The sequence below is a fragment of the Rhinoderma darwinii genome, chromosome 1 (genome assembly GCF_050947455.1).
Source record: "Rhinoderma darwinii isolate aRhiDar2 chromosome 1, aRhiDar2.hap1, whole genome shotgun sequence".
Lineage (NCBI taxonomy): Eukaryota > Metazoa > Chordata > Amphibia > Anura > Rhinodermatidae > Rhinoderma > Rhinoderma darwinii.
In genome coordinates, this window is record NC_134687.1 from 582979957 (window position 1) to 583002693 (window position 22737).

The 22737-nt window shown below is 40.8% G+C and overlaps 1 protein-coding gene across 1 annotated transcript; it reads right to left on the bottom strand.

Moving 5' to 3' along the window:
- Nucleotides 1–573: 573 nt before the first annotated feature.
- EMB (embigin) lies at nt 574–22464 on the bottom strand. Its single transcript, XM_075854908.1, has 9 exons — nt 22203–22464; nt 15356–15442; nt 13261–13456; nt 11892–11980; nt 9628–9755; nt 7597–7879; nt 6509–6542; nt 6351–6416; nt 574–1891 (listed from the first exon to the last, which is right to left on the bottom strand). Exons 1-8 carry the CDS (start codon nt 22291–22293, stop codon nt 6359–6361), a joined length of 966 nt encoding a protein of 321 aa, XP_075711023.1. The 5' UTR covers nt 22294–22464; the 3' UTR covers nt 574–1891; nt 6351–6358.
- Nucleotides 22465–22737: the final 273 nt, after the last annotated feature.

A 22737-nucleotide genomic window follows, 5' to 3' on the forward strand; every position in this document is an offset into this window, starting at 1 on the left:
ACTTACTCTGTAACTAATGTGTTACATTATTTACAGGACCTCACATTCCTGACTCTTTCAGCTGACCACATTTCCCAGCTAGGTGCCCCATTTACACTGGAAGAGGTGCAAGAAGCTATATAAGATATGGCCTTGAATGAATCCCCTGGCCCTGATGGCCTCCTGATAGAAATCTATAGACGATATATGGACCACATGGCCCCACTCAACCCCACTTCCAGTACTAGATCGATAGACGGCTCATATTCCAGACCTTTCTCCAGAAGAAAAAGATGAGATTTTGCGTTCATACTTGTCAGTATGCCCGGCAATAAATAACAAACTTATACAGCTATACATTATACACCAAGTTTACCTCATCCCAGTACACCTACATGGAATGGGCAGAATTCCCACATCTGCCTGTCATAGATGCTACCAACCAGCAGATTTTTGGCACCTCATTTGGGAATGCCCATATAGTTCGGCTTTTTGGAAGCGGGTGTAGGATGTTATTACACCTATGATACCATCCCCCTTACCTTACACCCATGAAATTGTATTACTTGGTATTATAGATTAAAAACACGGATATGATGTGTCCAGTTTTCTTTAAGAATCTTTATTTCTGGCTAGGAAAACTATAGCTATGCATTGGATGGCAGACACTCCACTGTCCATACCAGCATGGAAATCGCTCGTTACAACGGTTATTACCTATGAACATTTAGTATACCAATACCTTGGGTGCCCTGAGAAATTTCATAAGATTTGGGATCTATGTTCAGCCACCTTTGATGTCCCAGATGAGGAGCCTCTATCTGTATTGAGGCCATAGTCCCTTGGCGTCTTGATGACCTGAAGTGTATTTACTCTATACCACATGAAATGTGACATGAGCGTTGTGTTTTGTTTATTTGTCAGCACGATCAGGATACATAGCGGTGTATGTCAACTACACTCAATTGTATAGCCTTAGGTTGTCTATGTCTACTTCTACAGAGTACTGTTTATCAGGAGATCCGTACATCTGCAGTACAATCATGTATGAGAAATGCATGGCTATGGAGCAAGTGCAATAAAAAACTACTAATCTAATATTATGTGGGCACTGTGACATCTGAAGAAGGAACATGCAAAAATAATTGCAGTAGCGACCTTCATGTGCCACACGTACATGTTCTTATTGCCCTCACAGATCTTCAACTCAGGATGCACAAAAAGTAGATCCTATACTAAAAAAGTTTCCCGGTACTTCTTTAGTAAATCTAAATTTTAAAAGTGTTCTCTCCTATCCTTAATAAGACACTTTGGCTGTGTCACAAAATTACATTAAATATAGCTCCTTGAGTTGTCCGGGTGACAATCAAAATGGCCACCATTACAGGTTCCAAAGGGGTTGTTACCCATTTTTTATGAGAAAATCTGCTACACCTCATTATCTGCGTGACAAACCTTGTAGGAGCTGTAATGGGTCCATTGGTTTTACCAGAATCAAAATAACCGAGAAACATGTGAATAGAATTTTTAAGAACTTGTCAAAAGACGACCCAAGGACTTATATTTACAGCTGAATTTTTTCAAAATATTTTATTTGGTGGATATAATCTCTACAAATGGCTAGGGGATTCATGTTACAGACTGAAAGCGGCTAAAATGGTCAAGCCAGAAAGCCATGCATGGTTCTAAGCCAAATGGGAGAAATAATGATTCACTATTGCCATTCACGCCATTCCAGAAGAATTTATACGTGATGTCAGACGATGCATTAATGCAGGTCAACAGCGCGGCAGAAAGGCCACTGAATTTTGAAGATCTGGTTGGAGGAGGGCTGGACACAGGGACCAGATCTGGTTTTGCGATATCGGATCTAGAATGACTGACCAGCTGAGCAGCCGCAGAATTCACTTCACTGTATAAGGAAGACAAAAAAAACAAGATCAAAGTAGATTAGCAAAGAATAAACTAACATCATACATAACTCATACATATGACATACTAATCTATAAATATATCAGACCAGTAGAAAAAGCGTTATAAAAATAAAAAGTATCTGCCATGTTTCTGAAAGAGGTTCTCCAGCTTCATTTGACATAAGTAACCCCCTGTGAGGTGAGGATGGTATAACTGGGCTACTGTCAAGATGCTTTTTTCCCATGCTGTCAGCTCAGTGTTAAACTAGCAGATAAATCAAGGCTGGTTGCTATGGATACATGACATACAGTGAAGGAAATAAGTATTTGATCCCTTGCTGATTTTGTAAGTTTGCCCACTGTCAAAGACATGAACAGTCTAGAATGTTTAGGCTAGGTTAATTTTACCAGTGAGAGATAGATAATATAAAAAAAAACAACAGAAAATCGCATTGTCAAAATTATATATATTTATTTGCATTGTGCACAGAGAAATAAGTATTTGATCCCTTTGGCAAACAAGACTTAATACTTGGTGGCAAAACCCTTGTTGGCAAGCACAGCAGTCAGACGTTTTTTGTAGTTGATGATGAGGTTTGCACACATGTTAGATGGAATTTTGGCCCACTCCTCTTTGCAGATCATCTGTAAACCATTAAGATTTCGAGGCTGTCGCTTGGCAACTCAGATCTTCAGCTCCCTCCATAAGTTTTCGATGGGATTAAGGTATGGAGACTGGCTAGGCCACTCCATGACCTTAATGTGCTTCTTTTTGAGCCACCCCTTTGTTGCTTTGGCTGTATGTTTCGGGTCATGTCATGCTGGAAGACCCAGCCACGAGCCATTTTTAATGTCCTGGTGGAGGGAAGGAGGTTGTCACTCAGGATTTGACGGTACATGGCTCCATCCATTCTCCCATTGATGCGGTGAAGTAGTCCTGTGCCCTTAGCAGAGAAACACCCCCAAAACATAATGTGTCCACCTCCATGCTTGACAGTGGGGACGTTGTTCTTTGGGTCATAGGCAGCATTTCTCTTCCTCCAAACACGGCGAGTTGAGTTAATGCCAAAGAGCTCAATTTTAGTCTCATCTGACCACAGCACCTTCTCCCAATCACTCTCAGAGTCATCCAGATGTTCATTTGCAAATTTCAGATGGGCCTGTACATGTGCCTTCTTGAGCAGGGGGACCTTGCGGGCACTGCAGGATTTTAATCCATTACGGAGTAATGTGTTACCAATGGTTTTCTTGGTGACTGTGGTCCCAGCTGCCTTGAGATCATTAACAAGTTCCCCCCGTGAAGTTTTCGGCTGAGCTCTCACCTTCCTCAGGATCAAGGATACCCCATGAGGTGAGATTTTGCATGGAGCCCAGATCGATGTCGATTGACAGTCATTTTGTATGTCTTCCATTTTCTTACTATTGCACCAACAGTTGTCTCCTTCTCACCCAGCGTCTTACTTATGGGTTTGTAGCCCATTCCAGCCTTGTGCAGGTCTATGATCTTGTCCCTGACATCCTTAGAAAGCTCTTTGGTCTTGCCCATGTTGTAGAGGTTAGAGTCAGACTGATTAATTGAGTCTGTGGACAGGAGTCTTTTATACAGGTGACCATGTAAGAGCTGTCTTTAATGCAGGCACCAAGTTGATTTGGAGCGTGTAACTGGTCTGGAGGAGGCTGAACTCTTAATGGTTGGTAGGGGATCAAATACTTATTTCTCTGTGCACAATGCAAATAAATATATATAATTTTGACTATGTGATTTTCTGTTTGTTTCTTTTATATAATCTATCTCTCACTGGTAAAATTAACCTAGCCTAAAAATTCTAGACAGTTCATGTCTTTGACAGTGGGCAAACTTACAAAATCAGCAAGGGATCAAATACTTATTTCCTTCACTGTAAGAAATATGGAAACAAATGGGGTTATCAAGCAGTACGTCCCTAGAAACTAATCTTTCTTAGGCCCTGTTCACAGAGTTTCTTGCCGCAGTTTTTTCTGTGGAAACCATGTCGGAAGCCGCAGCATATAGTGGCCGAAATCGCCTCTAATTGATTTGAATGGGAGGCGGAGGCGTTTTTTTCCCGCGAGCGGATAAAACGCTCGAGGGAAAAATAAGCAACATACCCTTTCTTCGGGCGTTTCCTTCACTGACCTCCCACTGACATCAATGGGAGGCAGAGAAATAGTTTTTTGCTGTGTTTTTTGCCCGCGGTACTCAATGTCCAGCGGCCGAAAAACACAGCGGAAAAACGCAAAAAAAACCTCTGTGTGAACAGGGCCTTAGATTACTCAATTCTTCAGTTTAAAGGTAATTTTTTCAAATCTAAATTGGTTCAAAATTGTGTTCTGTGAGATAGATATGAGATAGATAGATAGATAGATAGTTAGATGATAGATAGATAGATAGATAGATAGATAGATAGATAGATAGATAGATAGATAGATAGATAGATAGATAGATAGATAGATAGATATGAGATAGATAGATAGATAGATAGATAGATAGATAGATAGATAGATAGATAGATATGAGATAGATAGATATGAGATAGATAGATAGATAGATAGATATGAGATAGATAGATAGATAGATAGATAGATAGATAGATAGATAGATATGAGATAGATAGATATGAGATAGATAGATATGAGATAGATAGATAGATAGATAGATATGAGATAGATAGATAGATATGAGATAGATAGATAGATAGATAGACTGAAAGCTGCATTCTACACTCTCCACAATATTCGGGTTGGACGCCCCTGTTTACGCAATTATGGCCCAAAAATATATTAGACTGAAATTTGTAATAGATATGTCAAGCGATACCAGCCCAGTGAATTTGCCCAGCTTCTAATCATATTTATCGATATATCGGAGAGAAGGAAGACACAGACACCATGCTGTATACTCAAATATCCTTCTCTGACATTTATTTATCAAACAATTACAATAATATCCTGCGAGGTAAGAGCAGCTTGATTCCAGCCAATCATTTACAATGTAAACAATATGACGTTAATTCGGATTTAATTTAGCCAATAGCATATGACTATATGTTTTGTCCTCAACCAATCATAGGCTTAGAAGACGTTTTAAATGTAAAACCATGATTTCCCAAAGTATACCACGTCACAGATGCTAGGAGTCAGACTACCCCTCATTCTCCAGACTCTCATGGATAAGAGGCTCCTTATCAGAACAAAAATGGGTAAATATTCATCTATATTCTCCATAGCAAGAGAGAGACTAAATATAAAGATCTAGTTCAAGAACAAAAAAGAAAGAATTGTTTCAGACAAAGCTGACATAGATGTATTAGCTTTAAAGCAACATGGCTTATTAATCTCAAAATGGTTCCTTCAGGCCACAAGATGGATTCCAAATATCCAAAATGGACGCCACCATGCAAGATGGTGTCTACGCAAAATGTAATCATTTAAACATATTCTAATCACTTTCACAGCCCCAAACATACCCCCCCTCCCTCCTTGCACATGCAGGGATCTGGCTGCACAGGCATAGCCCATTTCCTAAGTTTCGGGGGATAATTGTGATTTGCTTACATGTTGTACATCATAATATTTCTATCTCTTGTCTTTATTTTTTTCCATCTGCATTAAAATGAACACGTTCCCTAGAGTTGGAGCATATGTGGTGCATACGTGAAGCATAAAGTCAGAAGTTTTGATCAGTGGGGTTCTGAGCACTGAGACCCCCACCAATCACTAAAACAAAGCAGCAGAAGTGCTTGGCTAGCGCTGAGCCGCTTGGTTTCTGATCGGCTTTTCTCGGAAAGCCGATGTAATGGTGTATGGACTAAATAGAAAGTGTATAAGCCCGTGCAGCAACTGCTCGGATTCCGAGAAAAGCCGATCAGAAACTGAGCGGCTGAGCGCTCCCCCGAGCGCTTCTGCCGCTTCGTTTTAGCTCACCCAATCGCTTCTGCCGGGCGCTACTGCCGCTTCGTTCAAAACTTCAGATATGTCACTATGTCATGTCAGAAGTTTGTTGAAAGTTTAGTTACACTTTAATATAAAGATCGCTGGTATAAGATGTGCCAAATTTATTAAAATAGGTGCGCCTGAAAGAAAAATCTGCGCCAGCTACGAGCTGGCGTAGATTTCCGCTATAATTCAGTTTAACGTCAGTTTCTGGTATAAATGATAGTAGATTTGTTGGATCGCACTTTTGCCAAGCCCCGTCCACTTTTCAGAAAAGTATCGTGGGTGATGTAAATGCTTCAAAAGTCGCCATTTTTTGTGCAAATTACGACTTTTTGTGCATTTGCGACTTTTCTACACCAGCTTATGGTTATGGATGGTATTATGGATATGTTTTTCCGGCAGCAAAGATCGAATCAAACATCTAGAAATCACGGATATAGAAATGCTTGCCTGTACTGGTCTTCATGAAGACATTTAAATATCCCCCCCTTTAAGTGACATCACCTTTAGTATTACACCTTCCTCTGCCTTGCGGTGCTGACTTCAGCAATGCTGTTGTCCTCAGATTTTCTGGAGTGGAAAGCAAAGTAACAAAATCCAATGAGTCTAAGTCATAGAGAAAGAGCCATGTGTTTAAGAAAATACTGGAAGTGAGTTCTTACAGTTGCGCCATTTCTTCATTGTCTTTTTTAACATCTGTAGGAGAAAGATATGAAAAAAAATCTGTAAATACCAATAATAATGTCAAAATACTACATACAGTACATTGCTCAATAGAAACATTGCATATAACGCTGATATTGTGAACCTCAAGTTAGTGTATAACATGTAAAGTTTCTGAAAATACACTATCATATCCTTACAGTGAATGTCCACCTTATAACTCTAGAATTTTAGGTCTACCATTCTCTGTTGATTATTTTCATATTATTTCTCTGTAGCAGTGGGAGATTTATTTTCCTGATACAGAGCACCAAAGCCCCTAAATGGATATAATGTTAAATTATAAAATTCTAGTTGCCTGCAGCCACCACTAGGGGGAGCTTAGAAACTTGCTGCATACAATGTTTAAATTGTACTCAATTATAAAACAGTATATACTATGCTCCTAAAGGGGTTGTCCGGTTTCAGCAAATTAATGTTATCTTTTGTTATAAAATTTTCCAATATAATTTCTGCATTAATTCCTCACGGTTTTCAAGATCCCTGCTTGTTGTTATTCAGTAGGAACATTCATTGTTTACTACCAGTGAAGAAAATTCTGTCCACGGTCATGTGATGGACACACAGGTGCATGGCTCGTTACAGTATGTGTATCAAAGCTGTGTCTTCTAACGATTCCAGGGGTGATGCAGCCCCTTCAAAAACAGATGATCAGCAGATGTCCCGGGAGGCAGATCCCGACCCATCAGTTATTGATGGCTTATCCCGAGGATACGCTATTAAATTTTATTGGCTGGAAAACCCTGTTAAGGGTGGACATTCACTTTCGAGTTAACTTATGATGGCAATCATCCTTCATACACCACCCTAATGAACAATCCCTGCAAGTTCCTGAACTTACCAGGCAGCAATCCAAACCCAACATTTTGAATGCCGTTACCAGATTTTTACTAGATTACTTCCATATGTAAAATGATGTTTAGTGGGGAACATAGCACACGTTACTGTTGTTACATTGGTCACTTGGTAGGGTTTGCATATATAAGGTAAATAATAAATTATTACAGCTACAAAAAGGATTTCTTACCTTCTTGACCCTTTTTCTTTTTGCTTATTATTTCATAGACCAATATTACAGTTACTAAGGTTACAACTTCAGCAGCGATCACAAGGAAGACTTTCAGAGGAACCATGTAGCTGAGAACTTTAAGTTGAACTTGTCCTTCGCTTTCTACGTTTGTAAAAACTGCCTTGCACACATAGCTACCGTTGTCACTTTCAGACAGATCTGTAATGCGTAGCTTTGTTTCGTTGCTATTCTTGCTGAGTTCATGGTATTTTTTGGGTTCCAAAGATAAATATAGTAGTACCTACAGTAAAAGAAATGGGTTGTTAGGTACATTGAAAAAGCAACACATGGAAAGCCTAATTATTGTTTTTAATGAGGGTATCATTACTCAAAGGGTTAGACTGGCCCACCAGAGAAGCAGTGGATCCTTTGGTCGGCCCGGGCTCTGACCTAATAACAGGCCTCTGAACGAGACAACCTTATTTGGAACTGACGTTGGAGACAATCTCTTCCACTAGGTTTATTCCTTAAGGGTTAAACTTATAGACCTTATTGATAATATATACTGGGTGTACAATAACAAAAATGTAAATTAAATGAATAGTGGACGTGCACATGTCCAAGGAAACTTTAACCCAGATTACTCTAGGAAAAGTGCCATCTAATTTTTATTTTAGCAACCTGGGATCTACAGTGGTCAGTGGAGTAGGCAAAGATGTACATACCACAAAGGCAGCCTATGCACCTACTGTGGGGCCCTTGGAGCGAGGCGGCCCAATTATGGTTGGTCCCCTCCCTTTTGGTATTAGGTGGTGAGAACCTGTGCAGGTTTGAATTGGAATTAACCTAATGGTCATGGAGGAGGCTTGGAGGGGGGAATAACCACAAGGCCCCTCTATCTTGAGTTTGATATTAGTTATGGGTCCCTGTCACTTCTGTGTACACCACTGGGAGTAGGAGATACAAAAATATTCATTGAATGTACGTAGCAAAGAAGCAATACAAATCTTTGATACCCTTTCAAGATCTTCATAATAAAGCCTAAAAACGCAGCGAGAAATATGTACAGTAGACATTGAGGTTGTCATCAGAAGTATGATTAGTAAATACAAGTCTAATACTCTGGACATTGGTTTGAATTTGGAGTGAATTTTCATTTAAAACGATGAAAATATAGCCAGATTTCAGCTAAAGCTATTTTTTTGGGCCAGTGTTGCATTTTTACAGGCGAAAATGATTTTTGAGGAAATGTTCACCCATGGGTCTCCTTTTTCATAAAAGTCTATGGGAATTATTGAAAGAGATGTGCAGGGCACGTGCAGAAGTGGCAGAAAATTTCTGAAACAAATTTTGCAGCAAATTCACAGCAAATCCGAATCTGTGGCAACATCTGTATATAGTACATGTAGATTTTGTAGCAGTTTTATCAGCGGATTTGCCACAGTGAAAATACTCTGCTGCTCCGCAACAGAATGAGAATGCTGCGGATTAGAAAATATGCAGCATTCCTTGCTGTCATTGTGGATTTTTTCCGCTACATGTGAATAGGGTTTTAAAAAAACCTAAAACTTGTATTGTACTTTACATTGCTCCGGAATTGTGATGCGCAATCCGGACCATGTCTGAACGTGCCATAGGAGGCCAGCAAAACAAAAGTAAGTTTATATTGGTGGGGATCAAAATATTTAATGGTCAACAATTTGTAAAAGTGAGAGAGAAATTAAAGGGATTGTCTAGGATTAGAAAATGGATCTTTTTTTTTTTTTTTTTTTAAAGATACAGCACCACTTTTGAGCTGTGTATGATATTGCAGCTCATCCCAATTCAAGCTAATTTGGTTTAGCTACAATACTAAACAGAACCCATGGAAAAGTATGGTGCTGTTTCTGGAAAAAAAAAAAGCACATCCATTTTCTAATAGTGGAAAACCTCTTTAAGATTTTCATGTTTCCTGAAAAATTGGAATCTTATTATTCTATGACGAACAGTGAAACTACATAAAGAACTGTACAACCAAGTGAAATACAACAGCAATGCATTATAATTTACCTGCTCGTTCTCAATAACTTTATACCATAGCCATTTCAGTGGTTTGTGATTTGAGGTGTCGCATTTTAGTACTATAAAATCTCCAATATAGCTTATTAAAGCCTTGCTCCCACCATGAACCTCAGGCACTAAAAAACAGCCAAAAATGTTATTACATGAAATACTGAAACAATATAACAATACAAACCCATAAATTTCACTTAGCAGAAGTTATCCTTATATCAGTATTGTGATAAACTAGACATGGAATGCACATCCACAATATATACGTTGATCTGAACCGCTAGGCATAATTTATAAATATGAACATGAACAAAAGGTTCTTTGTTAACATTTTGATCAAACTGTATAAGCCCACTTGCCACTTCAATGCGACCTCTTTCAAAGTTGGTCCCTACTCTATCGGTTGCAGCACCGCATGGTGGCCACTGAGGGAGCATCTCAGAGGCCCAAAAGCGCCCATGCTATCAGGCTGTGCCAAGCCTCCTTGGCTCTGGGCCACGTCCCCCCCACAAGTGCATCAGATACCACCCCACAGCATCACAACATGTTAACAGATGGCATAAGCTCACCTTACCATGCGCTCCCAGTGGCCAACTGAGAGCACAAGCAAGAGAAGAAACAATGTCTAGTTTCTCACAATGCTGATAGTATATAGTCTATCCTCCCCAATTTTTTTGTTTTACTTGGCACCAACCCTCCACACATTTGACCCAGCTGATTTTAATTTAGGAATGACCTCATAAGTGTTTCTGCTCTTGCTTGTGCTCTCAGTTGGCCACTGGGAGCGCATGGCATGTGCTTCAGGGCCCCCACCAACCTGGGGTCCTAGGGGGCCTCCATCCCCGACAATTCCTGTCCAGGCCAGCTATCTATCTATCTATCTATCTATCTATCTATCTATCTATCTATCTATCTATCTATCTATCTATCTATCTATCTATCTATCTATCTATCTATCTATCTATCTATCTATCTACAGATGTAGCCTTCTTTATCTTGACTTTTAACGCATTAAATACACAGTGGCAAGATCCTTTATCTTGACCATTTCAATTACTTTTCAATTACTTTTTTTTTAGTCTGATATCACGCTGCAACAAGTTATTATCATTGTCAAGATAAAGATGGCTACATCTGTATCTATCTATGTCACATCTATCTACAAATGTGTCCTTCCTTACCTTTCCTCATATCTCAACATATCCTGAGATGTGTGGTGCAAGATAACCAGATTTGAAATAAAACATGATTTTGCGATACTCTGTCACGAGATGCCTATGCTATTTGTGACTATGCGTGGCCACCAGGTGGTTGTGGTGTGCATTGCAGACTGTCAAGGGTTTTGCTAGCATGTTTGCGATATTGTATTGAATTTGTGTCATGAGAAATTGGAGTCCTTAACCAAATTCAAGCAAAGGTAAAGGTGGACACATGTGTATATAGCATTTTCTAGTTACGCCCCCGGCAATCAGTGTTTATGTATATGAGTAGTGTATACACTACTCACCTCTGGGACTCTAATATCTCTGAGGAAAATGGTGAGCCAAAGAAGTGGAAACACATGTATGTGGCTCTCTTTGAAGTCTAAAGGAGTCTCCATAAGTCTCATAGAGTTCTGTGGAGAGGGCTACCCGCATGCATGGCCACCTTTCCTATATGTGACTTCTATAAGAGGTCAAGCAGTTTCAAATGTGGGATGAGGGCCCTCATATACAATTAACCTTTCAGTATGTTTTTAAATATAAAAGGAAAACCCACGCAAACACGTGGAGAACATGCAAACTCTTGTCCAATCCAGCCACCTTTATGTAACGTCAAATTTGGACATATTGTAACCTACATGAAACATCTGGTTGTGTCTTCTCTTTTCATAAAAAGAAAACAGATGAAAATCCAAAAAGTTAAAAGTAAGACTACATACTTCTGTTCCATTATTTTAAAGAAAAATGTAGAAAAGTAATCGTAAAAATGTGTCCATAGATTTCAATGGGGTATTTGCACCATCAGTGAGAAAATTGCAGCAGATTTTGTGTGGATTTGCCGTTAATATCACTCTTTACACTAAAATCTGCAGCAAAATTCTTCAACTAATCTAAGACGTTTTTTTCTATCAGATGTGAATATGGTCATTGTACTCTACCTTGTTGCAAATTTTCTGTGAAAAATCTGTAGTAAAATCCGCAACAAATCTAACGAACGCGGCCTTACCTAGCTGCAGTGGACAGAATGAAGTAGAATAAATCATAATGTTTTCGTCTTACCTTGTAAATTAAATGTTGCGCTTACTTCTTTGACAGAACTGAAAATACACATGTAATCCCCAGTTTTGTTAATGTCGGTTACTACAAATCTGTGGACAAAAAACATAAGTAAAATTATCAGATTTAACAACATAAAGCAGGGGCACCGCAAGGGGGGTGCTAGATGGGGCATGTGCCAAAGAAGCCACTTTATCTTGGCTAGGCTATTTAGATGTAGTGATAGGACTAAAGTCTTCTCCAGAGGCGCAGCTAAAGGCTCCTGGGCCCTGGTGTAAGTGTTTGGCTTGGGAACCCCTATATCACATTCAGACGTGTCAATTCTGTGCAGATTGTGCACTGAAAATCTAACAAGGTTTAGTACAGAACAATACGTGAATATTTTTCATTTTTCCTCTGCAGAATTAGAGAATTCTGCGGATTTTCAAATCCATGGAATGCTTATTTTGCAGCAGATTTGGCATGTATTTTTACAGCAGATTTTAGCACCCAGCAAGGAAGGGGATTGAGCTGTAGTCAGGAGGACCACAGAACTGGTGTTGCAATGGCAGTCCAAGGCTGGGTTCCCACGTAGCGTAAACACTGCAGAATTTCCACGTCGCAATTCTGTCCAGAAAATTTGCAGCATTTACAGTAGCAGCAAAATTAATGCGTTTTAAACAAATCTCAAGCACACGCTGCAGAAAAATCTACAGTGAAAACGTTCATACTGTAAATTGACCTACGGTGCCGTTTTTTATATCCGTAGCATGTTAATTTTTGCTGCTAAAACGTTGCTCTTTCGTTGCGAGTTTTCCCCATTGAATTCAATGGGGAGGTGTAACCCACAACAAATAGCAGATGTTATGAGATTTGGGGTCGAAACGCTGCGATTCCACTGCAAAAATCGCAAATCTGAAGAAAAAATAAACCTTTTTTTTAATTAAGATTTATAAAAAAGCAAATACTTACCACCCGTGCGTCTGTTCTGTGTGTTTCATCCCATGGAAAAATGATACAGCCAATCACAGGCTTCAGCGCTCACATGGACGCGGGTAAGCATTGGCTTTTTTTTCTTTAACAGCACCATTTTCTACAGTGGAGACTTCGGACCTCAATTTGGTGCTGTTTTCCATCCGGAATTCCCTGCGGGTTTTAGGTCGGATACATTGCGTACTTTTACACAGCGTATCCGACCAGTGGGAACCCGGCCTTCAAGGGCTGTTGAATGGTCTGATTCACAAGGCTGGTAGGTGCCAACTCCCACCCTGCATTTTTCCCCTTACACTGTCCATTCTACAAATGGTTTGTTCCCAAATATATTGTCTTTCATTCGCTTAGGAAGCCCATCCACCCCATGCTGAGAGGTGATATACACATCTAATATACTCACTCATATGCGGTATGCCATTGATTATCTGTATTATTGGATGTGTACAGGTTGCTGTTAATTTCCTTCTTTCCATGTCTCCATGAAACATTGATTTGTAAATCCTTGGAGTCAACAACCAGATTACACTCAAGCTTCAGATGGACCAAGTCGTCAATTACTATTCTCTCTTTATAGTCTTCAGTGGATGATCCTTGAGCTAAAGAAAATGTCAAACACAAAAAGATAAGATAAATGTAAGTCGTTCTGTTGCCCTTTTCTGTTCACATCGTATTTTTTTTTATACGTCATGAGCTTCTCAATAGCTTTTTATAGCCTATTTATTAAACGTATGCCATTATAGCCTATTGGTGATGGATGCTAGGCATCCCTTTAACGCATCTGTCAGCCATAGACTATATTGGCATCCGATTAACATATATGTCATGAAAGCTCTCGAGAAGCACATGACGTATTAAATTTACGGATGCCTATGACTAATGTTATAAAGTGGCATACTGTACATCAACCATCGGCTACCGGATCCTTTTTTACACTGGACTCTGTGGGATACTGAATAGACAATGCCAGATTGTGTCAGGACACACATCCTAACAACAAGGAGAATAGTAATGCCCAGTTGTTAATTTATTCATACTTTTCCAGGAGGAATAACAGAGGAACAACAAAAAGCAAAGTTCTAACAAAAGATGCTCCAGAACTAATATTCCATGTGGAATACAAATATTTACTAAAACAGACATGTCAGGAAAGCAGACAGGTCCACGTTAGTTTGTTAAAATCCTATTCAGCTGTTCCTTAGCTATGTCTGCGTGATAAACAATATGACTGATATTATTAAAGGTTGTCACAAAGATGTCCTAGTCTCCTGACTGGTAACTGTTGTAAATTAAAGCAACCCCACCCCTTCCACTGCCCTCGGATGGACCAGCTCTGATGACGTGTCCATCCCAGGGCAGTGGAGGGGCTGGGGGCTTGTCTTAGACTCACAGACAACGCTGTCCATAAGCAAGTCTGAGATAGCGGTGGCCATCTTGGATATTAGACAACGGTGCTTTCTTCCTTAGGGTATGTTCACACGGCCTATTTTCGGGCCGTAAACGCCCAAAAAACTGCCAAAAAATCGGAAGCCTCCAAACATCTGCCCATTGATTGCAATGGGAAAAACGGCGTTCTGTTCCGATGGGCTATTTTTATACACGGCTGTTTTGAAAAACGGCCCCGTAAAAAAACGGGCGCGAAAAAGAAGTGCAGGTCACTTCTTGGGACGTTTTTGGAGCCGTTTTTCATAGACTATTGAAAACAGCTCCAAAAACGGCCGTAAAAACTGCAGCGAAAAACGCAGCAAAAATCGCAGCAAAAATCGCGAGTGGATTAAAAAACGTCTGAAAATCAGGAGCTGTTTTCCCTTGAAAACAGCTCCGTATTTTCAGACGTTTTTGAGTTTGCGTGTGAACATACCCTTATTTGGAGCTTTTTTTTAGGCTTCTTTTCAGGCGTTTTTCATAGCGTTCAATGGAAAATCAGCACCAAAAAACGCCTAAAGAAGTGACATGCACTTCTTTTTACGGAGCGTCTTTTTACGCTTCGTTTTTTTAAAACAGCAGCGTAAAAAGACGCCCCATATGAACTAAATGCTGTTTTTCCCATTGATTTCAATGGGCAGATGTTTGTAGGCGTTCAGCTTCCGTTTTTTTCAGGCGTTTTTCGAGGCGTAAAAGCCCCAAAATACGCCTGAAAACACTGTGTGTGAACATACCCTAAAGATTCCCAACCATTTAATATTCAGTAACTTTTCTATGACCATCTGATAATTCAGGATATCTGATAATCCAGAATATTTGATAATCCAGAAAATCTGATAATTCAGTACCATTTATCAGGTGTTATTGATACCGAATTCAAGGACTTTTATGATATGCATTTTCAGCCAAAAAACATTTAAAGCAAAATAAAAAAAACAGAACACTTATGCACATAGAGGTTCCAATCTTAGAATATTAGGGAGACATTAAAATGGAATTGAATACTTTGCTCCTTCATATAAATAAATGGGCTGAGCAATTATAGATCAGTATCTTTAGCGATCAGGCCTTACCTGCTATCGATATGCTGTGTTTTGATATGGTGGCATTATAAACGCTGTCTTCGATATGTGGCGGATCCTCTGGTGTCAAATTTGGACCTGGGAGAGAAGACACAGGGCATTAAATCAGCCTAAATCCACATTATGTTTGTGTAATGCCATTGTGTTCACAGTTTGACCTTCAGTCCCAGTCTTACCAATCAATACCGCGTCTTAAAGCTTGATAAATGTGCACAGCCTCCTTGGGCTTATATGGATTAACCCCCCTTCAAGTATTCGGAAAAATAAAAGCATTGTGGGCTGCAGGTGCTGGTGTGATAGGTAGGGTCTATAAATAAGGAAACCTTGTATTCTGCACAGCTCCAGGGATTCACCTTCCTATGCAAAAAGTGGAGCAGTTATATTTATATTCCTAGTTTTGTAGTCTTTACAAGCGTATACAGAGCTCTGATCACAGTCTTTTTATCCCTAAACACAAAGTATATGAGTTTTTATACTATATATACAGCAAATAGAATTTCTTTGTGTGGTGTTTTGTTCCAGCACCTTAAAGAAATACTCTGGGAAAAATGTATGTTATCTCCATTTCCATTGTGGGCGCCAATGCACTTGGACACCCGCCTTTAGAAATCCTGTGATGTTATTACTAGTGCTGGACCTAAAGGCATACCTCCCAAAAGTCCCAGATCCAACGGGACAGTCCCGGATTCCGGGCAGTGTTCCACTGTTCCGGGCTGCCGCTGGCATGTCCCGGTCTTAAAGGAAAGGTGTCGCGAAAAAAAAAAAAATGTATATCAATTTGCTTTTAGTGTTTTATTAAAATAAATTGTATGTATTTGTGTGTTTGTGTTTTACTTTTTTTTTTTTTTGTACCTTTTTCTTCTCTATGGGGGCTGCCATTTTTTTTCATCTCTGTATGTGTTGATTAACGACACATACAGAGATGGAATATGGCACATACATCCCCATAGAGAATGCGAACGGGAGCCGTTCCATTCACTATGGTGTACGCCGTCTGTGTGGGAACGGCGCATGCGCCGCTCCCACACAGTCCAAATGGAAGGTCTTCGGCCGAGCGACATCCGGCGCTATTTTCTTGTGGACCGGAAGCCGCGGCCGGACAGTAAGATGACTACTTCCGGGCATGTGATTTGAAGCAAGCACTAGGAGCTGATGAACCGGAGGCAGCGGCGGCGGCTGGAGCAGGTAAGTTATGTTTGTGTATGTTCGTGTTTTAGTGTGTGATTACTACTGTATGTAAGCCTACCACACTGTGTATTCGCTCAAAAAATGGCGGCACACAGTGTAGGAGGTTTGAACATTCAACCCCCTCCTTTCTCCTGGCACGAGCCAGGATAAAGGAGGGGGGATTGTTTGAGGACGCTAGAGCGAGTGTGTCTTCTCAAATTTTGCAGCATAAAGCAATGTGGTTGCTTTACCACATGCCAATGCTGCAATTTTGGGAATTGCTCCCTCTAGTGACCAGCACAGGGAAATGTTATAAATTAGAATCTAATTTATAATATTTCCTGACTTGTGAAAAAATTTAAAAAAATTAGAACAATGTCTAATCATGTATATACTAACTGTTTTACTAAAAATAAAAAAAATAATTTTCTAGCGACACATTCCCTTTAACTGTATCTGTGTCCTTAGGATGCAAGTAGAGTTGATCTAATGGTCAAGCAGGGAACCATCAGCTCCCTGCTCCACTATTCACTATGTAACGCCAGCTGTGAGAGGCTCCTCGCAGACAGGCACGCAGTGATGGGGTAGCTATGGGGGCAGTATACTGTGTGGGGTTCTGCCATGGAGGCAATATACTGTGTGGGGGCCGCTATGAAAGCATTATACTGTGAGGGGCACTATATGGGCATTATACTTTGTGGGGTTAGCTATGGGGCATTATAATGTGTTGGGGGATAGCTATGGGGGGTATTATACTGTGGGTAAGCACTATAGGGCATTATACTGTGTGCGGGCAGATACGGGGCATTATACTGTGTGGGGGGCACCATGGGGCTTTATACTATGAGGGCATTATAATGTGTGGGGGGCACTAGGGGGCATTATACGGTGTTGGGAGCAGCTATGGAGGCATTATACTGTGTGGGGGCACTATGGCACATTATACTATGGGGGCGCACTATAAAGGCATTATACTGTGTGGGTGGCACTATGGGACGTTATACTGTGTGGGGGCAGCTATGGAGGCATTATAATGTGTTGGGGCAGTTATGGAGGCATTATATTGTATGGGGGGAATATGGAGGCATTATACTGTGGGTAGGCACTATGGAAGCATGATACTGTTTGGGCTGAACTGGCTGTGTATGGATGGGGGATTGGGCGGGGTTAGATGCGTGGCTTCACAGTGTTAGAAGTGTGGCTTCGCGCACCGCATCAGTTGTTACTCTTTACTATACTTCAAAGTTGGGAGGCAAGCCGAAAAGGGTGGAGAATAACAGGGAGTCTAAGATAGACTTCAAAGATACAAAGAGCAAAAATATAAGTCATGCGCCACACCGCAGGCCCTGCACTAGACATAACATTGCAGAATTTTTAAAGGAGGGTTTCCAAGTACATTGGTGCCCACAATGGAGAAGGAAATATGTTTCGTTCCCCCTACTCTCATTATATGGACTGCTCACAAATTTATGGACAACTGGCAACCCTGGCTAATACCTAATACTCCTGGTAGTTTTGGATAGTAAAATGGTTAAATGGAGGTGGGCTAATGCAGGAAAGTGTACCTATAATTTTATTTTATTTCATCTAAATAGGTCAAAAAATCGTAATAGGGTCAAAGCTCTATTTTTCTGATACAGAGATCCAAATCCCTTACAAACAGAGTTATTGATAAAATTATATTTGCCATTTAAAGAGAACCTTTCACCACACCATACATGTGCAGCTGAGTGCACCCTGTTATAGGCTCTGCTGCACAGACCCTGGGACACTTTGAATTACCTGTACCAGATATGGAAATTACCCCTGTACTGTCAGTGGGGCGTTCCTGAACATGGAAAGGGCAGGGGGCATGATAGTCAGTCGGAGGAAAATGGGGCGGGCATTGAGGCGTAAGCACAGCATTTAACGGGGCGGGCATTTAGGAGACTGTGGACCAATAGGATGCCTCCTACCCGGGCATACGTCAGAAGGGTTTGAGGCATCCTATTGGTCCACAGCCTCCTCAATGTCCAGTCCGTTCATTCTTTGCTTCTACTTTAACAAGGGACTGGCGCAGGGCAAATGTGGTGCCTATTTTCAAAAAGGGCTCTAGGTCTTCCCCGGGCAATTATAGACCAGTAAGCTTAACATCCATCGTGGGGAAAATGTTTGAGGGGCTATTGAGGGACTATATACAGGATTATGTGACAATAAATAGCATTATAAGTGACAGCCAGCACGGTTTTACTAAGGACAGAAGTTGTCAAACCAACCTGATTAGTTTTTATGAAGAGGTGAGCAGAAGCCTAGACAGAGGGGCCGCTGTGGATATAGTGTTTTTGGACTTTGCAAAGGCATTTGACACTGTCCCCCATAGACGTCTAATGGGTAAATTAAGGACTATAGGTTTAGAAAGTATAGTTTGTAATTGGATTGAGAATTGGCTCAAGGACCGTATCCAGAGAGTTGTGGTCAATGATTCCTACTCTGAATGGTCCCCGGTTATGAGTGGTGTACCACAGGGTTCCGTGCTGGGACCACTATTATTCAACTTATTTACTAATGATATAGAGGATGGGATTAATAGCACTAGTTCTATTTTTGCAGATGACACCAAGCAATGTAGTATTGTTCAGACTATGGAAGATGTTTGTGAATTGCAAGCGGATTTAAACAAACTAAGTGTTTGGGCGTCCACTTGGCAAATGAAGTTTAATGTAGATAAATGTAAAGTTATGCACCTGGGTACGAACAACCTGCATGCATCATATGTTCTAGGGGGAGCTACACTGGGGGATTCACTTGTTGAGAAGGATCTGGGTGTACTTGTAGATCATAAACGAAATAACAGCATGCAATGTCAATCAGCTGCTTCAAAGGCCAGCAGGATATTGTCGTGTATTAAAAGATTCATGGACTCGCGGGACAGGGATGTAATATTACCACTTTACAAAGCATTAGTGAGGCCTCATCTAGAATATGCAGTTCAGTTCTGGGCTCCAGTTCATAGAAACGATGCCCTGGAGTTAAAAAAAAATACAAAGAAGAGCAACGAAGCTAATAAGGGGCATGGAGAATCTAAGTTATGAGGAAAGATTAAAAGAATTAAACCTATTTAGCCTTGAAAAAAGACGACTAAGGGGGGACATGATTAACTTATATAAATATATTAATGGCACATACAAAAAATATGGTGATATCCTGTTCCTTGTAAAACCCCCTCAAAAAACAAGGGGGAACTCCCTCCGTCTGGAGAAAAAAAGGTTCAACCTGCCGAGGCGACAAACCTTCTTTACTGTGAGAACGGTGAATCTATGGAATAGCCTACCGCAGGAGCCGTCACAGCAGGGACAGTAGATGGCTTTAAAAAAGGGTTAGATAATTTCCTAGAACAAAAAAAATATTAGCTCCTATGTGTAGAAATTGTTTCCTTCCCTTTTCCCATCCCTTGTTTGAACTTGATGGACATGTGTCTTTTTTCAACCGTACAAACTATGTAACTATTTAACACCGGCACCATTTTCATCAGTGCCCGAAAGCTGCCTGCGCCCGCACCTCAGATAAAGCAGGTGGGCGGGATAAACTAAAGGGGACGGGAGAACTAGTAGGGAGGGCCAATAGACACAGAAGGGGCGGAATAATTAGTAAAGAACCGCCCTGTGTCGTTACGTAGGTCAGTGAGGTATCGACACAGGACTGTGTGTATTCTAAGGCCTTATTCACACGAACATGTGCGTTTTGCACGTGCAAAAAATGCAGCGTTTTGCGCGCGTTGCAGTTCTGTGTGTTATCAGTGTTTGCTGCGTGGCTGCGTGATTTTCACGCATATGCCATCATTATGACACGCGGTTTTGATGTTTAGAAAAAGAAATGTAGGAAGTGCTTTTATTTTTTCCTTCATTTCTTTATCTACTGTTGCACAAATCACTCGCGACACTCGGAAGTGCTTCCGTGTGCTGCGAGTGATTTTCACGCAACCCTTTGACTTCAATGGGTGCGTGATGCGCGAAAAACGCCCAAGTATAGGACATGTCGTGAGTTTTACACAGCGGACATACGCTGCGTGAAAATCACGGACTGTCTGAACAGCCCCATTGAGTTACACAGATCCGTGCGACGCGCATGATTTTAACGCACGTATCACAGACGTTAAATACGCTCATGTGAATAAGGCCTTACTCTCGTGTGAATAAGGCCTTAGGGTATGTTCACACGGCGGGGGTCCGTAACGGCTGAAATTACGGGGATGTTTCAGCCTGAAAACATCCCCGTAATTTCAGCCGTACCGGCATGTGCAGGCGCTTGAACGCCGCGTCAATTACGGCCGTAATTAGCGCTGCTATTCATTGGAGTCAATGAATAGCGGCTCCAATTACGGCCAAAGAAGTGACAGGTCACTTCTTCTACGCGGGCGTCAATTTACGCGCCGTCATTTGACAGCGGCGCGTAAATATACGCCTCGTGTGAACAGACAAACGTCTGCCCATTGCTTTCAATGGGCAGATGTTTGTCAGCGCTATTGAGGCGCTATTTTCGGGCGTAATTCGGGGCAAAAACGCCCGATTTACGTCCGTAAATAGGCCGTGTGAACATACCCTTACTCTCGTGCAGATGAAAAGCAGAACTTCCGGCAGGGCAGAGGTAGGGAGATGAGGAAGAAGAGTGTTCAGATTTAATACAGACTCTATATTAGGAACTCTATTAAATAGTTACATTGAGTATTAGTTCAAAAATATTGTGTCCCTGGAAAACCCCTTTAATTTAGACCCCATTAGACCAAACCCTTAAATTAAACAGACCCCATACCAGACCACTGAATTTATTTATAACAAGTTTTAACATATTTATTCAGCTCTCAAAATAAAATCAGACCCTATGTTTACTTGCTGCTATGGCTGGTACAGTGGTAGTTACACCACAGACTGAAGGATGATGTGCAGGGGGGACTTGTGTGCCGCCAAAGCTGTGGGCCCCAGACACAACTGCCATACCTGCAACCTCTATAGCTATGCCTATGCCAGGATAGATGATAGATGATAGATAGATAGATAGATAGATAGATAGATAGATAGATAGATAGATAGATAGATAGATAGATAGATAGATAGATAGATAGATAGATAGATAGATAGATAGATGATAGATAGATAGATAGATAGATAGATAGATAGATAGATAGATAGATAGATAGATAGATAGATAGATAGATAGATAGATATGAGATAGATAGATATGAGATAGATAGATATAGATATGCGATAGATAGATAGATAGATAGATAGATAGATAGATAGATAGATAGATAGATAGATAGATAGATAGATAGATAGATAGATAGATAGATGCATATGAGATAGATAGATATAGATATATAGATACAAGATAGATATGAGATAGATAGATAGATAGATAGATAGATAGATAGATAGATAGATAGATAGATAGATAGATAGATAGATAGATAGATAGATAGATAGATAGATAGATAGATAGATAGATAGATCAGGCAGGCGGGGCATTGATACTTGATACAATAAGTGAGATACAGTACAGATGTGATACACTCAGTACATTATACAGGATATTGCTCTCCGGTTATAAGACGTCTCTGCAGCGGCAGTCACAAGGTCAAGGACATGGATATGACAGATGAGGGCTGTGCTGGCTATTCTACATGGAGGACACTTACCTGCTGTGTTGGAGGTGATTGCTGGGGATGCCACAGAGAGGATGGCGCAGTAGAGGGGCACAAGGAGCGGGTGCAGGGCAGAGAGCTGCATGTCGGGTGAGCCGGGTGTAGACAGCAGGACGTGCACTGAGCCCGCTTCCTCTGCAGAAGTTACATCAGCCCCCAGCCGGCAGTGTCGTGATGAATGATGATGTAGAGACACCTTCCTGAATGTTACCACATCACTGGGCTCTGCTACATTTCATCATCACTGTTCTGTTCTATGTCATCAGCTTTCCCCTAAAGTCAAAATAGAAATCCCTAAATTGTCCTTTTCTGTAAAGTTCTTTAAAATTCTGATCCATTTCTAGTTGCATCTGTCCTTGAGACAGCTGGATAACAATAGCCTCTATCACAGCTTCCACAGGGGTTGTCACCCAGCTTTCCCAGTCTCCTGAAAGGCAACTCTGCCTAGTTATACACTAATACTTTCCATGCTTCTAGACAGAGTTTCTAGATTCAGGATTCTAGAAAAGCTCGGTGACATCTCCTATTA